Source organism: Zonotrichia leucophrys, chromosome 11 (genome assembly GCF_028769735.1).
Source record: "Zonotrichia leucophrys gambelii isolate GWCS_2022_RI chromosome 11, RI_Zleu_2.0, whole genome shotgun sequence".
NCBI classification, from domain to species: Eukaryota; Metazoa; Chordata; class Aves; order Passeriformes; family Passerellidae; genus Zonotrichia; species Zonotrichia leucophrys.
Window position 1 is genome coordinate 2354971 of NC_088181.1, and position 19643 is coordinate 2374613.

Consider the following 19643-nt stretch of genomic DNA (forward strand, 5'->3'; position numbering starts at 1 on the left):
CTTCCCTCGGTCCCCCTGGTGTCCCCAGGGCTCTGGGGCTGTCCCCTGCTGCTGGGGGTCAGTCTGTGGCCAGGATTCCCTCAGATGAGCGGTTTTGGGATGCTGGGGCCGTGCTCACTCCAGTGCTCACCTTCCTGCACCCCCAGTCCTGCAGAGACCCCCCAAAAGCAGAGCATAGGGACTGGCATGGGGACACCAATGCAGGCAGTGGGAACATCCCAGTTCCCTGCCTGGGGTGGAATCTGGGGGGCCCCCAGCCCATCTCCCATTGCATCCTGGTGTGCCCCCAGCTCTGTGGGATTGCATCCCAACCTTTCCCACCCAGATTCCCACTCTCCATTGCCTTGGCAGCCCCGGAATGGTGGCTCAGCTCAGGGGATGTCTCACTGTGCCCTCCCCACGCTGGGGGTGCCCTCCAGGCAGGGTGAGGGGGATGTGGGGCTGATGTGGGTGCCCAGGGGGGTGCCAGGCTGGGCACAGCTGCTCACCCTGCACAATCCAAGGCTCAGTGTTCTCCAGCTGCTTTCCAGAAGGCAAATGGGCAGCTTTGCTGTGGAGGTGGGATGGGCTGGGAGCCACCAGGACCTGGCATGCGGGGGTCTGTGGGGTCTCCAGGGGCTGTGGGGTGGAGGTGGCTGAGCCCTGGCAGGGCCATCACACGCTGAGCTGGGGGCAGGATGGAGCCCTGCGGTTCTGTGCTGCTGTGGTGATGGGGGTGAGGAGCTGTTGGCTTCTGTTCTTCCCTCATCCCTCCTGTCACCCCTCCATCCTTCCCTCTGCCCGTCCCTCCCTCCCTCCGTCCCTTTAGGGTTGTGCTCGCTGCTCGGGGCGTTCCAGGCTGGCCCTGGCTCCCTGCCAGCCCTTTCCCACACTCCCTAATCCCGGCTCCAGCCCTGGCTGCTGCTGCTGCTGCTGCTGCTGCTGCAATCCCCCCGAGCCAGGGAAGCAGGACCTGGCCCCGGACCTCCCGGGGAACCTGGGGGTGGCAGCTTTGGCCTGGGGACAGCAGGGGTGTCCCCAAGTCCCCTGCTGTGTCAGCCACCCCTCGGCCAGGGCGGATTGATGTTGGCAAGGGGTGCAGTTTGGGGGAGCAGGGCAGCGCCCCTGGGTGCTCACAGGGTCCCATGGGGTGCAGAGGGGCGTTCACAGCCCCTCACACCCCTGTTCTGTGCGTGTTTGGGGGGGACATCCCCCCCTACCTCCTTCCCTCCCTCCTGCCTGATCTGTTCAATCTGCTAAGCAGGGGAATAGTGCAGCCGCCATCTGTGAGCCTGCCAATAATGGGATTAACTCCTTCCCCTGGCCTGGCGCTGCTTCTGGCACCCCCTTCCCGGGGCGCCCCCTCCTCCCTCCTGCCTGCCGATGCTCCAGGACAGCCCCGATTTGCCCGAGCCACCAGCACGGACTCGCCCTCTCCTGCCTCAGTTTCCTCTCTCTTCCTTCCGTGTCCCTCCTGCCTCAGTTTCCCCCATCCTGCCTCATTTACCCGCTCCTGCCTCAGTTTCCCCCTCCTGCCTGTTTCCCCTCTTCTGCCTCAGTAATGCCCCATCCTGCCTCAGTTTCCCCTCCAGCCTAGCGGGGTGGATTTGGGGCATTCCCAAGGGCTTCCCTGCGTAGGAGTGGGAGCTCACTGAGCTGTGCGTGAATCCCTGCGTGTTTGTGGCAGAGGAATGCAGGATTCGAACCTACCCCTGTCCCCCCGGGATGCTGCCCGGGCAGGGATGCAGGGATGCAGGATTGGAGCCCACCTCCCTTCCCCAGGGATGCAGGATTCGTGCCCAACCCCTCCGAGACGCTGCCCGAGGCTGGGGCAGAGGCGACCCCGCACGTGGGGGGGTTCAAGGGACCCCCACCCCCAGCCGTGCAGCTCCAAGCCCTTTTGCCGGGGGCGGGATGCCCCCGCTAATCCTCTTAGGCTGCGCCCCGGAGCAGCTGGCGAGGCCGCTGCCCATCCTCCCTCCCTCCCTCCCAACAGGTGCCCCCCGGCCCCCTCCCCGCCGGGGCTGGGCGGGGGGCTCGGGGCTCCCCGCAGCAGGCAGCCCCCCCTTCGCCTTCCCCTTCCCCCGGGGCCGGCCCGGGAGCGCTCATTAATTATCTAATCTTCCCTTTATGTTTAATTTACAGCCCCGCGCGGCTCTGGCCATATGCTGCTTTTGTTGTGTCTGGCTCTTTGTTGTGGCAGGCAGCGGGGGCTGGCGAGACCCCCCCCCCATCCCACCCCCAGCCTTTGATCCCCCCTCCCCTCGCAGCGCCACCCCGCAGCCACCCCCGCGCACGGTGCGAGCCCCGCCGAGGGGTAAGTGCCTTTTTCTCGGGTGTTAATTCGCTGACCCCCCCCCCCCGGCTCCCCCAGCAGTGTCTGTGTGTCTGTCTGTGTGTCTGTGTGTCCCCCGCCTGTCGCTGCCGGCTCGCTCGGGATGTGATCTGTGATCGCGCGTGTGCGTGTGCGCGGCGCTGCCGCCGCCTCCTCCCGCTGCCGCCGCCCGCCCGCCGGGGTCACCGCGCTGCCCGCACCGCACCGCGCCCCGCGCCGCAGGTACGTGCAGGGCAGCGGGCTGCCCGTGCCCTGCCCTCGGAGCGTGCCCCCCGCCTTGGCTGTGCCCCGCTCACACAGCCCGGGGGTACCCCCATCCCATCCCATCCCATCCCATCCCATCCCATCCCATCCCATCCCATCCCATCCCATCCCATCCCATCCCATCCCATCCCATCCCTGCCCCTACCCCAAGTCTGCATTTCCCTCATCTCTGCCTGTACCCCATTCACACTTGTACCCCTCCATCCCCATCCTAAATGCCCCCCACCCCTCTGTGCCCCCCCATGCACTGCCTGTGCCCCCCTCACCTCCCTGTACCCACCCTGTACCCCCAATCTCTGCCTGTACCCCCCTCACACTTGTACCCCTCCATCTCCATCCTAAATGCCCCCTGTATCCCTCCTGCATCCCCCCACCCCTCTGTGCCCCCCGATGCAGTGTCTGTATCCACCCTGTGTACCCCCAATCTCTGCCTGTACCCCCCTCACACTCATACCCCCCATTCCCATCCTAAATGCCCCCAGCTCTCCTCTGCCCGCCTTGTACCCCTCCATCCCCATCCTAAATGCCCCCCACACCCTTCTGCATCCCCCCCCCCCTCTGTGCCCCCCATGCACTGCCTGTGCCCCCCTCACCTGGTTGTACCCACCCTGTACCCCCAATCTCTGCCTGTACCCCCCTTGCTGTAGCCCCCCTTCACACCCCTGCCCAGCCTTGAGGGAGGTGGGCACCCCATGGGGATTGTTGGGGGGATAAACCCTGTGTCCCCCCTGACTTGTTGTGTGTCACCCCCAATTCTGCTGGCTGTGTTTGGGGTGGCTGTGGGGGGACCCCTGTGTCCCCCTGACCCGTGGGGGGGCTTTGTGGAACTTGCTGCAAACTTTGTGTGCTGCTGTTGCCAGGTGCCTTCTGCACTTCTTGTTTTGGTTTTTTTTTTTTTTTTTTTTTTTTTTGGTTTGTTTTTTTTTTTTTCCCTGTGGTGTTATTTTAAAAAAGTAGCAGAATGGTTTTCCTGCTCCCCAGCAGGCCCGTGCACAGCTCTAATGGGGTGCACCCCAGCCGGGGGGCTGCAGCAGATGTGCCCACCTTGGGGGGCTCAGCTCTGGCTCCTGGGGGGCCGTAGGCAAAGGGGTTTGGGGGGCAGTGTGGGGCTCTGTGTGTGGGTGATGGGGGCACCCCCTGGTGCTGAGCTGGGTGCTGAGCTGGGGTTTGCTGGGCTGGGATTTGTCCCCCAGTGATGCATGGGGTGCCCTTTGGGCTTTGCCAGTCCCGCTGTGGGCAGGGGATGCCCAAACCCCCACGCCAGAGCTCAGGGTGGCACACAGGGGGCTGTGCTGGTGCTGTCTGTCCGTCTGTCTGTCCACACCTCCCGCCAGCCCAGGGTGGGAGGGTGGCTGGCTGCCCCGTGGCAGGGTGGGTGCCAGGCCAGCAGCCTGCCTTGGCCAGGGGAGCCGAGCGCTGTGCCAGGAGCTGTGCCAGGAGCGCTCTGGCAGCGGGGTAAGGTCACTGTCACCGCCAGCCAGGTGGCCCTGCCAGGGCGTGCTGGCTCCTGCTGCGTGCCAGGAGCCACGGGGTGGTGGCAGGAGCTGCACCTGGGGTCACCGAGCCGCTCACCAGGTGAACAAATCTCATTTCGTGGGCACAGGAGGCAGCTGGCTCTGCAGGCATCCTGCTGCCCGGCATTGTGGGGTTTCTGGAGGGATTCCTTGTCCCCGAGGGGGTGCAGTGGCTTGGGGAATTCGTGTCCTAAAGGTGGGATGTGGCAACAGGGGACAGTGCCAGCTGCTGGTGGGGGGTGGCACTGGATGGCCAAGGCACCTGTCCTGGCAGCACAGAGGGAAACAGAGTGCACAGCACCAGCACTCCTCGTCCCTGCATGTGGGGCTGGCTGTCCCCATGCAGCCCATGTGCCATCAGGGTGACAGGACTGGCCCTTTTTGGTGTTGTTTTCTGCCCACCAGGTGTGGGGAGCTGAGGAGGAGTCGTGCCACCATGCCAGGTGCTGCCATCTGGCCGTGCTTGTCCCCATACAGAGTGCCAGCCCCACACTGAGGGTCCCTTCCCAAGGATGTCACCCCAGCTCTGTGTCACAGCCAGGTCACACTGCGTGTCACAGGGAGCCACAGCACGAGGCTGGGGTCCCCCCATGGCAGCCCACCCACCCCCTGCCGGCTGGGGAAACTGAGGCAGTGGGGCAGGACTTGGCTTGCCCAAGGCAGCCAGTGCCAGGGCTGGGGAGAGCAAACAGGATTCTTGGCACGGGCTGGCAGTGCCGTGCTCTGCCTGCAGGCCAGGGTTGCTCTTTGCTGGCTGTGCAGTTTTGCTGCCACTTTGCACCCCAGCTCTGGCTCCCTGGGGGCTGTGCCCGTGTCCCCACAGGTGCCACCCCTCACCTTGGCACTGCTCAGCGGGGCAGTTGTTGTTCCCACCCAGTGCCCGGCGCTGTGTGTGGCAGGGCTGGCACAGAGAGAGCAGCTTGGCCTTGGCCCCCTGCCCGCTGCCGTGCCCTTTTCCAGAGGCAGCTGCCTGTGGGCATGGCTTGGCAGCTGTCCCTGCTGCGGGCTGGGCCGGGGCAGGACCCTGTCCCCTGGGTCACCCCCGTGCAGCCTTGCAACATCCCTGCCATGAGTTTGCAGTTCTCAGCTCAGCCGTGGCTTTTCCTCCCGGCTTTCTGTGCCAGCTCCATGCCCAAAGCAGAGCAGGGCATGAACAAGGAGCTGCTTCTCCCCAGAAAAGTCCCTCTGGAGAGGCGCCCAGTGCCGTCACCCCTTGCAGAAGCCATGTGCCAGCTCTGAAATCCCCTGGTTTTCCACCTTGGAGAGCCGTGTGCGGGAAGGGGGCGGTTCTGTCCCCGCTTCCAGGGCACCCTGGGGGTGGTGACATTCCCTGCTCCGTGCTGGGCTCCCTGCATCCCTCCCCTCCCAGCTCGCCTGCCAGCTAATGGCGCGGCTTATTCCTATGGCTTTTTAAGTGCTTAATGGCGCGCGGGGCTAATGATGCAGCTCCCTGTGTTCCTGCCGCCTGGGTGGAGGCATGGATGGATGGATGGATGGATGGATGGATGGATGGATGGATGGTGTCTGATTGCGCTGCCCAAACCTCCAGGAATGGGGACAGGGACACGAGGAGGGGCACAACCGGTGCCCCGTGGGGATGGGAGCATCCTCCTGCCTCTCCTCCCTCTCCCCTGCACGGCTGCTCGGAGCAGTAATGTCACCATAAACGATATTTATCACGAGGTGATAAAAATCTATTTCCAGCGACCTCTTGGAAATGGCCCTCATAAAACCAGGCAGCAGACGGAGGCAGGAGGCAGACAGCGGGGAGGGAGGGAGGGGGCATGGGCAGGGAAATGGCTGTAATCAGCCTCGGAGCAGAGGCTGGAGCTGCCGGGGAGCCGGCCCTGCCTTTCCCGACCCCGGGAAATTGATGGCAGCCGTCAAGGCCAGAGGGCTGCCCGGGCACAGCTGGGAGGATGCTCGGGCATCCCAGGGCTGGAGCATCCTGGGAATGGAGTATCCAGGCTGGGAAGGGAGGGCCAGAGGGGTTTTTGTCTTTAGGTGAACGGGATGGGAGGGTTCTGTTCCCAGAGTGACACCTGAGGGATCCTGGGCTGGATTTGGTCCTGGAGCAGCACACTGGGATGGGATGCTGGGCTGCCAGCTTTGCTCCAGTGTTCCCAGCCATAGGGATGGCCCCTTCCACTGTCAGGCACTGCTGGGTCACCCCTTGTGTCCCTCCTAGGGGGCCACCATTGGTCCCAGAGCCCCCCCAGCTCCATCCCTTCAGTACCAATGGCCAGGTGCTGATTCAGCATCCCAGCACTAATTACTGAGCCCACAGTGGATCCTGGCTGTAAATTCTCCATCAGGAGTGGTGGAAAACCTGCCTGGCTCCTTTCCCTGCTGACCTGAGCAGGGACTTGTGATCCCGTGTAATTCATTGGGGTGCTGAGTTGGCAGGAGGTGTTTCATCCTTCCCCACCCAGCTTTGGGGTTCACTGCCCGCCAGGAATCCCTTCTCCCTCCCCACAGAGGTCATTCCTGGCTGTGTGATGCTCCAGCTTTGTCCCCACTAGCACTAGGGACAGCCTGGGTGACCCCATGTCCCCTCTGCACCCTGGGTGATGCTGCTGGTCTGGCCATTCATGGGGGTTTCACCATGCTGGGGGGACAGAGCACACCTGAACCACCTTTTTGGGGCTGGGGAGGTGGGATTTACTCCTAAAAACGGGGACAGTGCAGGACCCCCCCTTGTTGTCCCCTGGGGGAGGAGATTGTGAGGGAAAACAGCTCCCAGCTGCAGGGTCTAATCTGCTGCCCTGATGAAGAGACTTTAATCACTTAAAGTAATTAACCAGGTGGGGCATTGGCTGGACCCCCCCACCACCACCACCACACGCTGGGTGTCCCCTGCCTGGGGTGGCTCCTTTGGGGAGGGGGACACGGGCTGGGCGTGCAGCTCCCACAGGGATCTGTGCCAGGAGGGGACAGCAAGGACCATGGGGACATCCAGGAGGGTGGCATCATCATGTGCAGAGCCCCAAGACCCCCGTGGAGGGACGTGGTGCTGCTCAGGGCCTCGATGGCACGGCGGGGCTCTGCGTGGTGACACGGAGGGGTGTGTGTGGCAGGTATTATCCTGCATTAAGGTTTCCCCTTGCAGATGGTTCACATTTAATCTGAGGCTTAAGGCAGCGCCGGACCTGGCGGTAAATCTGTCTTTAGATGGCAGGAGGGAGCCGGGAACGGGCGCTAAGCTGGAGAAGGGGGACACGGATTGGGGCTTTAATGCCACCGTGCCACCAGCTGATGGCCCTGGCTGGGATTTCTGTGATGTGTCCCCCCCCAAAAGGGATGGGGACCCCCAGATGTGTCCCCTCACCCAGCACAGCCTGGCTGCTCCTCCCTGCCTCAGTTTACCCCTGGGGATTGGCACGTGTGGGAATGTCCCGAAAACCTGAGCCGCTGTGGGGTGGGTGGGGTTTTCCAGAGTGAAAAGCCCCTTGTGGTTGCCTCTGCTTCCCATGGCAGGTATTTAGGGTGGCAGGGAGGGGACACTGGTCACAGACTGCCTGGCAACTCTGGAGCTGGAGGTGGGTGAACTGTGCTGGGTTGTGGTGTCCCTGAGATGGGAAAGGTGAGCTGTGCTGGGTTGTGGTGTCCCTGAGATGGGGATGGGGAGCAGGGGCTGGGGCTGAGCAGCTGCATGACATCTCAGCAGGATTTGGGTGGCAGACACCAAGCTGCATCCCTCCCATCCCAGCTTTGGGCCCTGTGGCCTCAGAGGGACCTTCACCAGGGCTGAGATGTGGTGACAGAGGGAGGTGGGAGCTGCAGGGACACCTGAGGCCAGGGCAGTTTGTTGTGGGATGGCAGCACTGCAGCTGTTAGCTCCGGACTCTGATGATGACAGCGAAGGCTCTGTGCTGCACAACCTTGAGGAAATCCTTGTGGGTTTGAAAAAGCTGATTGTTCCCTGCAGGGCCGGGACCAGGAGTGGCAGCGCTGCTGCCAGCCCTGCTGTCCATGCATGGGTGGGATGCTCACACCCTCTTGTGCCTCAGTTTCCCTGCCTGGAAAAGAGGCTGAAGGGAGCATTCCCCAGGCTGGTAGGGACTGGGAAACACAGCTAGAAATGTCCCCACTGTGGGACAGGGACTGAGCAGGTCCCATCCAGCCTGGTGCTGGGGTGATGGAAGGATGAGCACGGGGGGAATTTTGTGTGGATGTGGAGCATTGTGGAGGACAGCACTGCCCTGGCATGGGGTGGAGGTGCTGACATCCCCACCAGCCACGGCTCTTGTCACAGCCTGGAGAAACTGAGGCACAGGAGGTGACACGGCGTGGCCAGGACTGTCAGAGCAGCGAGCAGCCGCCGGTCCCCATGGCCAGAGCCCCAGAGGAGCTGGAGGAAAAGCCGGGAGCGGGCGGCTGCGTGCCCCCCGCCTCCCCCTCCATCACCTCCCTGTTCGCCGGCGAACAAATGTCTGTTCTTGCAAAAAAAAGAAGTGACAGGGGTCGGCGCAGCGCTTTCCACATGACCTGCCCGGGAACAGAGGACGTCTTTGTTAATCCAGCGAGCTGTCAGTTCAGCCTCTTCACAAAAGGCATAAACCACTTATTGCTGCTCTCACCCCTGACCCCGGATCCGCCTGCGCGCCCTCCATTGTGCCGTCTCGAGGAAGCTGGCAAACAATTTCGGCTCCGGCTCCCCCTCCCCACGCTTGCCCCGCCGGCGTGGGGAGCTGCTGCGGGGGACCCCCCTGCACACACACACACACACACACACACACACACATATATATACACAGACACAGCATCTCCCTCCCCCGGCCGCATCTGCGCGCCCGCCGCCTCGCCTGGCAGCTGCTGCAAGGGGATGGGGGCTGCCACAAAGGGAGCACCTCCCTCCCTCCCTCCAGCCGTGCCTCCCTCCCGGGGCTGCCAGAGCAGCTGGTGGAGCCCACAGGCTGCTGGGTGCTGCACCCCGTGGCCCCCTGGCCGAACCCCGTAATGAGAGGGGACAAAAGCTCCTTAGGGTCCCTGGCTGGGACGGGCTGGGACGGCGGCTTTAGGCAAAGCCGCTTATGGCCTGGCACAAAGCTGCCAGGAACGGCCCAGCTCCTCGGGGCTGGCGTGGATGGGGTGATGGTTGTGCCCTGCCAGCCTCAGGGTGCCCGGGGGGTCACACGGGGTGACCCCCAGGGGAGGGGGCCGAGCACGTGCCGCTCACCCTGTCCCCTTGAGCCCGGCGCCCGGACCCCGCGGCGGGGCCGGTGTGCGCTGGAGCAATTAGATGCAGTCACTTTGGGGCTATATATAACCCAAATTGCTGCCTGCAGCTCGTTAGCTGCTGTCAGAGCGCTGCGGCCGCGGCGCTGAGGTGGTGTCGCCGGGGGGGGGGCTGGAGAGTGACGCAGGGACCTGCTGTTCCCTGGGGATGGGGCATGAGGGGGGCTGTGGTCATGCTGGGGTGGCCACAGGGTCAGACCCCTGGGAATGGGGTCCTGGGGGGGATGCGTGTGGCACCAGCTTCTGCTCTGTATGGTGCAGGATGGCTGCAGTGACACACAGGGGTCACAGCCAGGCTTGTCCCCCTGTCTGCTGTACCCAGCGTTCGTGGCACAGCCTGGTTGAGTGTGCTGGGGCATGGGGAGCCGCCGGTGCATCCCTTGCCCATGGCAGTAGAGTTTCCAGCCTCGCCTGCCCTTGTGGCGTCCAGCCTGACCACAGTCTGCAGCCCCTTCCGTCCATGCCAGTTCCCGGGCGGGCACGTCGCGGCTGTGCCGGCCCAGAGCGGCCCCCGCGCCGGCGAGGAGCGCGGCACCGCGGGCTGTCTGGGGGCAGCTGCGAGATGAGTGCGAACATATTGTGTGGGCTCCTGGAGCAGGCGTCACGGTGTCGCTGCTGGAGAGGAGAGCGAGCGGGAACCGCAGCCCTGCCGTGACAAACGGCTCCGGCACAGCCGCAGCCGTGCCCACGCGGGCGCCGCGGCACAGCCGGCACCAACGCTGCACCAGGACACGGAGCAGGGATCCAGGTGGGCACTGATGGGCATGGGCAGACCCTCAGTGCATGGTGTCACCTGCCACCACTGTGATCCACCCCTCCAGCTGTATGAATTTCCTGGGGGGGCCACATCCCCATCTTGGGAAGGGTTAACGGTGCTGTGTCTCAGTCTGGAGCCTTTTGTTTCTTTGCCTTTTTTTTTTTTTTCCCTTCCCCTCTTTAATGAGGAGTTAGCACAGCTGTAATTGTAGGTTCCAACTTTCCGCCAGCAAACACGCCTGAGAAACTTTAAATACAGTGGAGATGCATGGAGCCAGCCACCACCCCTCCCGTGGGCACCCATCAGGGCCAAGCCATGCCACCAGCAGGCACCCCAGCTCCCCAGGGGCACCCCAGCCTGCTCCTGTGGGAAAACCCTCTGTTTCCAGGCTGCTGGGACAAGGATGAGAAGGGCAGAGGCTTCCTGGAGGGAAGAGCAGCTGGAACCGTCTGGGGGCACACACGGCAGGGGCTGTGCTGTGATAAAGCCCCAGCAGGAGCCAGGGGGCTTGAGGGCCTCAGCGACAAAGGGAGCTGGGGGGAGCCTGCTCCTGCAGCCCTCAGCACTCCAAAAGCACCTTTTATCCTGAGCGCCGCCTCCAGGCCTGGGGGGAGCCGGGGGACAGCGAGGGGCTGTGTCCCCCAGGCCCTGCAGCCAGCCCCTGCATCCCCTGGGAAGAGCAGGACGCAGCCCCCCTGTGCTGGGCATCCCCCTCACCTCACCCCGTGCTCACTCACCAGAGCTGGCATCCATGCTGTGCCAAACCCCGGAGCCGGTGCAGCTGTGCCGGCGCTCGCCAGGCTCCGTGCCCGCCGCCTTGCCGGGGTGATGCCAGCCAGGAGCCAAAGATTGCATCCACCCCCATACCGGGGTTTTCCGGGGTGCTGCCAGGTTGGGGGTGATGCTGGGGTGGGGGCTCTGCCGTGCTGTGCCCGCGGGCATTCCCGTGGGCGGCGTTTCCGTGGGCGGGTGGCACCGGCGCCGTGCACGCCGCAGCCTGTCCCAGCAGCAGGGGAGGCGGAATGGGGAAGCCACGTTTTGGGTGTCCTGGAGGCACAGGAAGTGCGCTGGCGTGGCCTCCTACCCTTGGCTTTCCCACTCCGCCAGTGCCATCCCAAAGCTGGGGCAGAGCTGGGAGCTGCGGCAGGCATTGAGCCGAGATGGGAGCAGAAGGAATGTGTCCTTGGTGGGGAGGGACACACTGGGGACATGGGGACGCCATCCCCTGCCCTTGGTGCCATTGTGTCCGTGGGCTGCCACACTGCCTGCCCTGGGCACCCTGCTGGTGGTGTGGGGCACAGGTGACACAGCTGATGTGGTGTCTGGCAGTGCCCCTCTGTGCCTGTCCCTGGGGGCCACCAGCTCTGTTTTCACCCCCCTTGAGCTCTCCACGTCCTTCATACCAAGAACCCGCTGGGGTAATGGGGACAGATGCCACCCAGAAGGGTTTGGGGAGTGTGATGCCATGGGGCCATCCCTGCCAGCTCTGGTTGGAGCCTTTTCCCCGTGGTTTTGCCACTTGTGGAGCTGGTCTGCGTGCCATCTCCGTTCTTCCCATGTAAATAACATCACATAACGATGTCACATTGCTGTCACCTCGCTGCACACCTACCCCTGACCCGGACATGCCTGAGGCTGTGCCCTGTGTCCCTGATCCTTGTTGTGGATCTGTCCTGGGAGCTGTTTCAGGCTCGTCCACCCATATGTCACGAGTGGGCCAGCCTCAGCTCAGTGCCATTGGGCAAGCACAGGTCCTGGTCCCCTCTCTCCATCCCCAGATAAGCATCTCCCAGAGCCAGGAGGAGCTGAGCTTTATCACACTGGGACATCGGGGATCTGCCAGCTCTCCTTTCAAATTTCAGCACTTGGTGGCAGAGCACCCTTCCCTCCCAGCCTCTTCCCAAGCACCTCAGGGTGCTGCTTAGCAAATTAGCACCCAAATCAACCTGCTCACCTCTAATTGGGGGCGAGTCTTTGAGGACGTGGCTGGGGAGGAAGGCCCCCGCTCCGAGGGGCTGCCGCCATGCTTTATCTGGGTGGACAGATCCCTCCTAATTGAGCAGATATTCCGTGTTCGCAAACAGATGGCTCCTTTGCATCAATTATTCCTTATCTGTGTAACCGGGGATGATTTGCTGACAGATAGTGCCGGCTGAAGTTAAAGCAAGGAGGCGGCCGGTGCTCTGTGCAGAGCCTGGGGGTCCCAGGGGACACGGGTGGTGAGGGGGGGTGCGATCCTGGCTGCCCTTGGGCAGGTGCGACCCGTCTCTGGTGCCTTTGCATCTCAGCATCCCTTGGCAGGAAAACAGAGGGGTCGGGCTGCTGGTGCTGTGGGGCTGATGGGTGGGTTGGGGTCTGGGGGGCTCCTTGGGGAGCAGGAGGGTGCCAGCCTTGGCCCAGCTGTCAAAATCCACCGAGACCATGGTCTGCGACTTCCCAGCTGCGTCTTGCCCAATGCTGCTGTGACACGTGATGGAGAGTGATTAATGCTAATTAATGATTAGTTGCTCCGGGTATCAAAGTGCGCCCCAACCTTTCCCATGCCCACAGGTAGGGGATTGCTGCCTGCTGCTGCCGGTGGCATTGTCCTGGGAGGAGGAGCAGTGGCACGGCCTCCCTCCCGAGATATCCCTGCCACCTCCAGGGGTGGGGACTGATCCCTGGGCTTGTCCCCTGCCCGCTGTGAAAGTCACCTTCTGTTAATCACTGGGGAAGAGAAGAGCATCCTGCCATCACCGGGGCAGCTGGTGGCACCCCGCCAGTTGGGGCTGGGACGTGGTGGCACTCGAGGACTCACGGGATGTGCCAAGCGCTGGCGGTTGTGCGGCGCTGCCATATGGATTCCATAAATTAAACCTTTCCTGGGAGCAAACGGTGAATTTATACATCCGCTCGTGTGCGTGGCTCATTGAGTCTGAGGGCTTCCCAGCAAAGCATCCACCGACCATCCATCTCCATGTTTATGGGAGTAATCCTGAGCAAAACAGGATTAACATAAAATCCTCACCACGTCCTAATGTCCCCAAATCAGGCGCACGGTGTCACCTGTGGCAGGGGGAGGCCACTTGCATCCCACCCTACCCGGGGTGGGTGCAGCATCCTGTGAACCTGGGCTGTCCGTGTGTCTTTCCCAGGGTGGCACACAGTGCTGGGATGAGCGTTGTGTCACTGGCTGTTGCTTTATTAAAGCTAAACAGGAGCGGTGACAGCCCAAGCTGTGTGCCCGGGCAGGAGGGTGACAGCTACAACAAACCCCGGGCCCCAGCAGCGCCCGGGAGTCGAGGAGGGAGACTGTCCCCGAACAAGGCACAGCGGGAATGCCATCCCCATCCCAGCAGCACGTTTCCCTCGCCCGCCTGGCAGGGCAGGCGATGGGGGGTTGTTGATCTCGAGTAAACACTGCCCGGTTGAGTAATCGGGAGCTGCCTAACCGGCCAGCTGCCGCCGGCGGGCGAGGGGACGCCGCTTTGATTCATGTCCTCACCCCCCTGCAGCCTTTCTTGTCTGGCTGTGCTGGGAGCCATGGGCCGGATCCAGCTGTAGCCCCGCGGCGCGGGCTGGCGTGCGGCTCCCGTGCTGGCCACGTGCACCGGCCGGCAGGAAAACAAAAGCATCTTGTGTGTGTGTGTGTGTGTGTGCGCCCCGAACCCCCCCGTGCCCCCCACCCCTCCCGGGAGAGGCAACGGCGCTGAGTCTCTGTCCTGCTTCTCTTCCAGGCGTCCTCTTCGTCCCTGGAGACAGCCGCCACCAAGCCTGCAGCCGGTGAGTCCCGGCACCGGGTGGCCAGCGCTGGGGAGAGCCCGGGAACCGGCAGCACCGCCCCGGACATCGGCCAGCGGACGCCTTTGGATGCGGAGGGTGCGGACGCTGGAACCACAAGTAGGTGATGCGGGGGGATACGGGAGGGTACAAAGCTGCCATTGCCAAGGGATGTCCCCTGTGCCGCTGTGGGGTGACCATCAGCCCCATGTGCTGCTTGTGACTCCCGGTGAAGGCTCATGCCCGGCGGTTTGGGGTTGGGATCCAACACCCGCAGCCCCGCTGGGAAGGTGACCCCGACAGCACCGCAGTGCCTGCCCGCCATGCCCGGGGCCGTGAGTCAGGCCGTGGGCGCCAGGAGAGCCGCGGTGTTGGGCTGGCTGTGCTGGGGAGCTGGGGGGCCCTCGGGGCTGGGATGGACCGCGGCTCCAGGGACTCGGCCGCCCTGTCCGTCAGGAGCAGCAGCATTTTTAGGAGAGGCATCACGCGTGCTTCCCGCCTGCCGCCTCCCTGGCCCGGCTTGTTTGCCAGCCCTTCCCGGCGGGCGCGCCGGGCCGTGTTGTGCTGGGCCATGCCAGGCTCCTTTGATCCGTAACAAGCGCCGATGCCGGTTCCTGGCGTTGGGCTGGGGAGAGTCAGGAACCGCAAGGTGCAGCGGGCGGGAAGCTGGGGCGGGCAGGGAGAGCCAAGGGGCAGCCTGCAGGGCCAGGGGGCTGCTTGGTGGTGGGGATTTGTGGCCCCTCACATTCCCTGAGAAGGACACCTCTCAGGAATGCAGTGGCCCATGTCACCCATCGATCAGCCCCACAGGGATTTGGCTGTGGGTTGGGGACCCCGCAAGGCGCTGTGTCCCCCGGCGGGGGGGGCTGGGATGCATTTACAAGCTGCTCACAGCCCAGCCGGCAGTGGCGTGGAGGCAAGCTGGGAGCCGTGGCCTGGAACGGGCCCGCTGGAGTCAGCCCGGGATTTATTACCCTGCCAGTGGCTGCCGGGCAAAGGTGACAGTGACTAATGGCTTGTTACACGCCTGCCACATCTCATCTGCGCGCCGCGTCCGGCTGCTGCGCTCCCAGCCCTGCTGAGCGGGCAGCCTGCGCCGCGTCCCTTCCTGGGGGGACACAGCGGTGACCCCCCCTTTGCCCCTGCGGGGACCTCGGCCAGAGGGGGTGACAGTGACAGCTGGACAGCTTGGCATGGCATCTATCCCCGTGCCGAGCATGGAGACCCGCAGTGTCAGCGTTCCCTGTGGTCAGGCAGAGCCAGGCTGGCATCTGTGCGAGCACCTCCATATCTTGGGGGTGGTGACACATCCCAGGTGTCCTGCTGAGCTTCGTGTGACACACGGGACTTCCCAGTGCACAAAATCCCTTTGTGGTTGCCAAACCATGAGGCGCTGCTCTGCCAGCACAGCGTCAATGCCATGCCAGGGTGGTTGGGCTGGGATGCCGAGGGGATCCTGCGTGCGTGTCCGGATGGATGCTGACGGAACCACAAATGCATTCACCAGGAAAATTAAAAAATTAACAGGCATTGGCTCGCTCTAGATTAGTAAAGGCAAGAGATAAAAGCGGCTCTTTATACCTTGTGAGAATTGCTGATAAGGGCATTTGTTCCTCTGTATTCTTTAAAAAGAATGCAATAAAAATTTAAAATAGAACGGGAAAAGGGAGTTGGAGGGGGGGGGAAGCACGAGGAGGGTGGGGGGGAAGCACGAGGAGGGCTGGGGGGGGTGGCGGGCAGCAGCAGCACGGCAGCACCGGCATGGCCAGCACTGGGGCCTGTTGGAGGAAGAGGAGGAGGAGGATGGAGGGGATGCAGAGGCAAGGGTGAGCTGGAAGGGATTTGGGGGGGGTGTGTGTGTTGTGGTGTGGCAGTTTGTTTGGGGACGGCTGGGTGTCCCTGTCATGGCCTGTGTCTCCCTCTGCAGAGATGCCAGTTCATGGCTGGCAGTGCCAGGATGAGATTCCTCACTGAAGCCTCCTTCCTGCCCGAGGGAGGTGGGGGATTCCTCATGGAAACCTCCTTCCTGCCCGAGGGAGGCGGGGGTCTGGCCTGTCAGAGCCAGCCGAGCCTGTCTGGCACATGGAGCCGACTGGTGTGGCCGGTGAATGATGGGCAACTTCCTCCTGTGCCAGTGGGCTGAGCCCCACCCCACTCATGTCACTGGTGTCCCCAAGCCCAGGTGACAGTGGGATGGCACAGGGGTGACCACCACCATGCCCACCTGGGAGGGACAGTGCTGTTCCCTCTCCCACACCTGGTGCAGGGGGTGCCTGGGGCATTGGGGTACCCCAAGGGGGCTGCCCTGGCATCACCCCTTATTTCCATAGGTTTTGGGCTCAGGACCACCCTGGGTGCCCACTGTGCTGGGCCACGCTGGCACCCCTGAGCCCAGGGTATCTTGGAGCAGTTTTGAGGTGGGGGTGAAAGGCCTGGCCCCCATCAGTGCCTGGCACATCCTTACATTTGGGGAGGGGTCACCTGTGCGCCGTGATCAGGAGTGATACCCCCATCACCCAAATTCTCGGCATGCTGCAGAGGGATGGACACCCCGTGGGACCCCCTGCACGGGGGGAACCCCCATTCCTGGTGAATCCCGGGTGGTCCTGGGTGGGTGGGTTCCTCCCCCCTTCCAGCATCCCCTCATCTCTGCGTTTGAGGAGGGGTCCCCCGTGCGCCGCTATCAGGAGTGACACCCCCATCACCCAAATTCTCGGCATGCTGCGGCGGGACGGCCAACCCGCGGGACCCCCATTCCCGGGGGGAACCCCCATTCATTCCCGGTGAACCCCCGGTGGATCCCGCGTGGTCCTGGGTGGGTGTGTTCCTCCCCCTTGCAGCATCCCTGTGTTCGGAGCGGCCCGTGCCTCGCTGCCGGTGCCCGCCGCCCCCGCCCCCGCCGCCCTGCCCTGCCCTGCCCGGCCCGGCCCCCGGTGAGTCACGCTCCAGCCGTGCGGCTCTCGGGGCGGCGGGCGGGCGCCGAGGGAAGCAGGAAGCGGCGGGGGAAGGCTCGGCACGGCTCGGCTCGGCTCGGCTCCGCTCCGCTCCGCTCCCCTCCCTGCCCATGGAGGAGCGCAGCCCCCGTTGGACAGCGCGGCCCGCGGGTGAGTGACCCCTCCCCAGCCCAGCCCAGCAGCGCCGTGGGGAGGGGGCAACGGGGTCCCCCCCAACCCGGGTGGGAGTTGTGCTGGAGGGGTGGGATGGGGCTGGTGTGATCCCGCTGCTCGCAATCCCCCCCAAAGCCCCTCTGCTGGGGGGGTCTGGCGTGGGGGACCCTGTGGTGAGGGGGACAGAGGTCACCCTGGGGCTCAGAGAGACTGTGCTGGGGGGATGGAGGTCACCCTGGAATTGGGGGACCCCATGGTATAGTGGGTGGAGGTGGCCCTGGGGTTTGGGGGCACGGCTGTTTGGTGAATGGAGGTCACCCTGGGGTTGGGGGAGCTCATGGTGTACGGGGCAGAGGTCGCCTTGTGTTTAGGGGAAGCCGTGGTATGGGGGATGGAGATGAGCCTGGTTTGGGGAACCCCGTTGTAAGAGGAACAGAGGTCAGCCTGGGTCTGGAGGAACCCTTGGTTTGGGAGACCAAGGTCACCCCGGGGTTGACAGACCCCATGGTTGCCCTGGGGTTGGGGGTCCCTGTGATGTGGGGGATGGAGGTCACCTTGGAGTTTGGGGACCCCATTGTGTGAGGACTGATGTCACCCCAGAGTTGGGGGATCCCATGACACAGAGAGTGGTGGTCACCCTGAGCTTCGGGGGTCACTGCTGTTTGGGGGGTGGAGGTCACCCTGAGGCAGGGGGACCCTGTGGCCTGGAGGATGGAATTTGCCTTTGGCTTGGAGGCCTTTACTGTGTGAGGAGTGGAGGTTGCCCTGGTGGAAGGGTACCCCAAAATGAGGGGGACAGAGGTCACCCCGAGCTTCAGGTACCCTGTGATGCTGTGGACAGAGGTCGCCCTGGCCTTGGGGGACCCCATGGTGTGGAAAATGGAGGTTGCTTTGGAGGTGGGGATCCAGCTGGGGAATGCTGTGAGGAGATGAGACCCTCAGGGTCTGGGGCCAACTGAGGTGCTCAGTCCCCATGACCCACATTCCAGAGAGACCCTTGGGGTCATTTCCCATGGCTGGCAGGGCACAGGGTGGCCCTGACCTTGACCCTTCTCCTTGCCTTGCTGCCTGCCTATCTCTCCATGCAGGCACACAGGGTGCAGCATGGGGCCGTGCCTCAGTTTACCCACCAATATTTCAGGACTCCCAGAACCTCTGGAGCTGGGCAGGGACCGTGTTGCTGACTGAGCTGGACGCGGGGAGCCCGGGCACCGCACCCTGTGCCGGGGTGATGCCGCGGCCCCGGTGTCTCGCCTGCCTCCGCCTTTATTGCCCTGCTCCGTCCTGGCTCTTCCAGCCCTGCCTGTGCTGCCTGCCGTGCCCTTCGCCCTGGGGCTGGCAGCTCACTGTGCCCTGTGTCTGCTTTGCATGGTGGCATGGGTGCCAGTCCCCAATGGGTGGGTGGCATCTGTCAATCGAGTGCCCCATTGGTGGCATCTGTCCCCAAGCCCTGGGCAAGCGCCCACTGCCAGCGCTTGGAGCAGCAGGGGTGAGTGCCCCACTCTCTTCATCCTCATCCTCATCCTCCTCTCGTGGCTGGGGGCACAGAGCTGGGCCACGAGCAGGATCCAGATCCAGGGAGGGAGTTAATGGAGGGAAAAGGCAGCGGGAAGCCAGCGCCTCTTCCTGCAAGGGCGCGCGTGCGCCGGCAGCACCGGGGTGAGCCCGTGTGGTTTGTGGGTGTGAGCGAGGCGAGCGTGCGCCCGGCTGCGTGTGCGCCCTGTTTGTGTAACCTGCCGGGGAGTGCCACAGGGCTGGCCAGCCATGGCTGGGGCTCAGCGTGCAGGGAGGCTGGCTGTGAGCACACTGAGCACACGTGTGTCCCTGTGTGTGTGAGTGTGAGCGTTGCACAACCGCGGGGTGTGAATCTCTGTGTGCTGACCCCTGGCTGGGGGCACGCGGGGTGCGTGTGCCTGCACGTCCCGCAGGGCTGAGCTGCTGTGTGCACACACGGGGCCTGTTCTGGCCGGTGCTGGCTGCAGGGCAGGGAGCTGCAGCGGGGAGATGGTGGCTTTGGCGGGGGGCCAGGCTGCCGGGGGGCACAGGGGGGGTGCCGAAGGACGCAGGACAGTTTATTCCTTGCTGGCACGCCAGCGGCTGGGACAGGGGTGCAGGTTGGGGGGCAGCTTGAGGAGGGGGGGTGTTAGTTTTAATCGCTGCTGCTCTGTTTGTTGGCAGCCCTCTCCCCCAGCCTGCTGTCTGGCCCGTGGGAGGTTAAGGCCTGGAGGGGCTGTTCCTGGGGGGTTTGTGTCTGTGCCAGCCGTGTGGGAGGTGCTGGTGCTCTCCCCCATATCAGGGCACGGTGCCATGGGTCACACCTCTGTCCCGGAGCCCTGGCACTGCCGCCAGCTCCGGGTGTGAGGCCTGGCCTTACTGTGGGCAGCAGCAGATGGCCTCTGCCATCGCGGCCCAGTGGGGACATCACCGTGTGCTGGCAGTGCTGGGGTGCCTCACCCACCTGTGGGGTGCTGCATACCCTGAGGGGCTGTGGGGCAGCCCTGCCACCCCCAAGAAGGAGCAGTTGGGACAGAGCTTGGCCTGCGGCGGCTGCCCGGGCAGGCTGCCAGGGGGATTGCCCTTGAACCGGCCCTTTCCGTGCCTCGTGCTCCATGCCCCGCCTGCCCCGTGTCCCCTCCATGTCCCCCCACCCCAGCACCCCACTGCCCGCGGGCGGTTGCACCTCGGGGTGG

General features: G+C 64.0%; 1 protein-coding gene across 4 annotated transcripts in view; it reads left to right on the top strand.

Annotated features, from left to right (window-relative positions):
• GSE1 (Gse1 coiled-coil protein) overlaps positions 1 to 19643 on the top strand; it is a 107369-nt gene that overhangs the window by 25299 nt on the left and 62427 nt on the right. For all 4 annotated transcript variants that reach the window (XM_064723178.1, XM_064723180.1, XM_064723179.1 and 1 more), the window contains exon 2: positions 13804 to 13966. In XM_064723178.1, coding sequence (XP_064579248.1) covers positions 13804 to 13966 — 163 coding nt within the window. The remainder of the gene's footprint in view (positions 1 to 13803; positions 13967 to 19643) is intronic.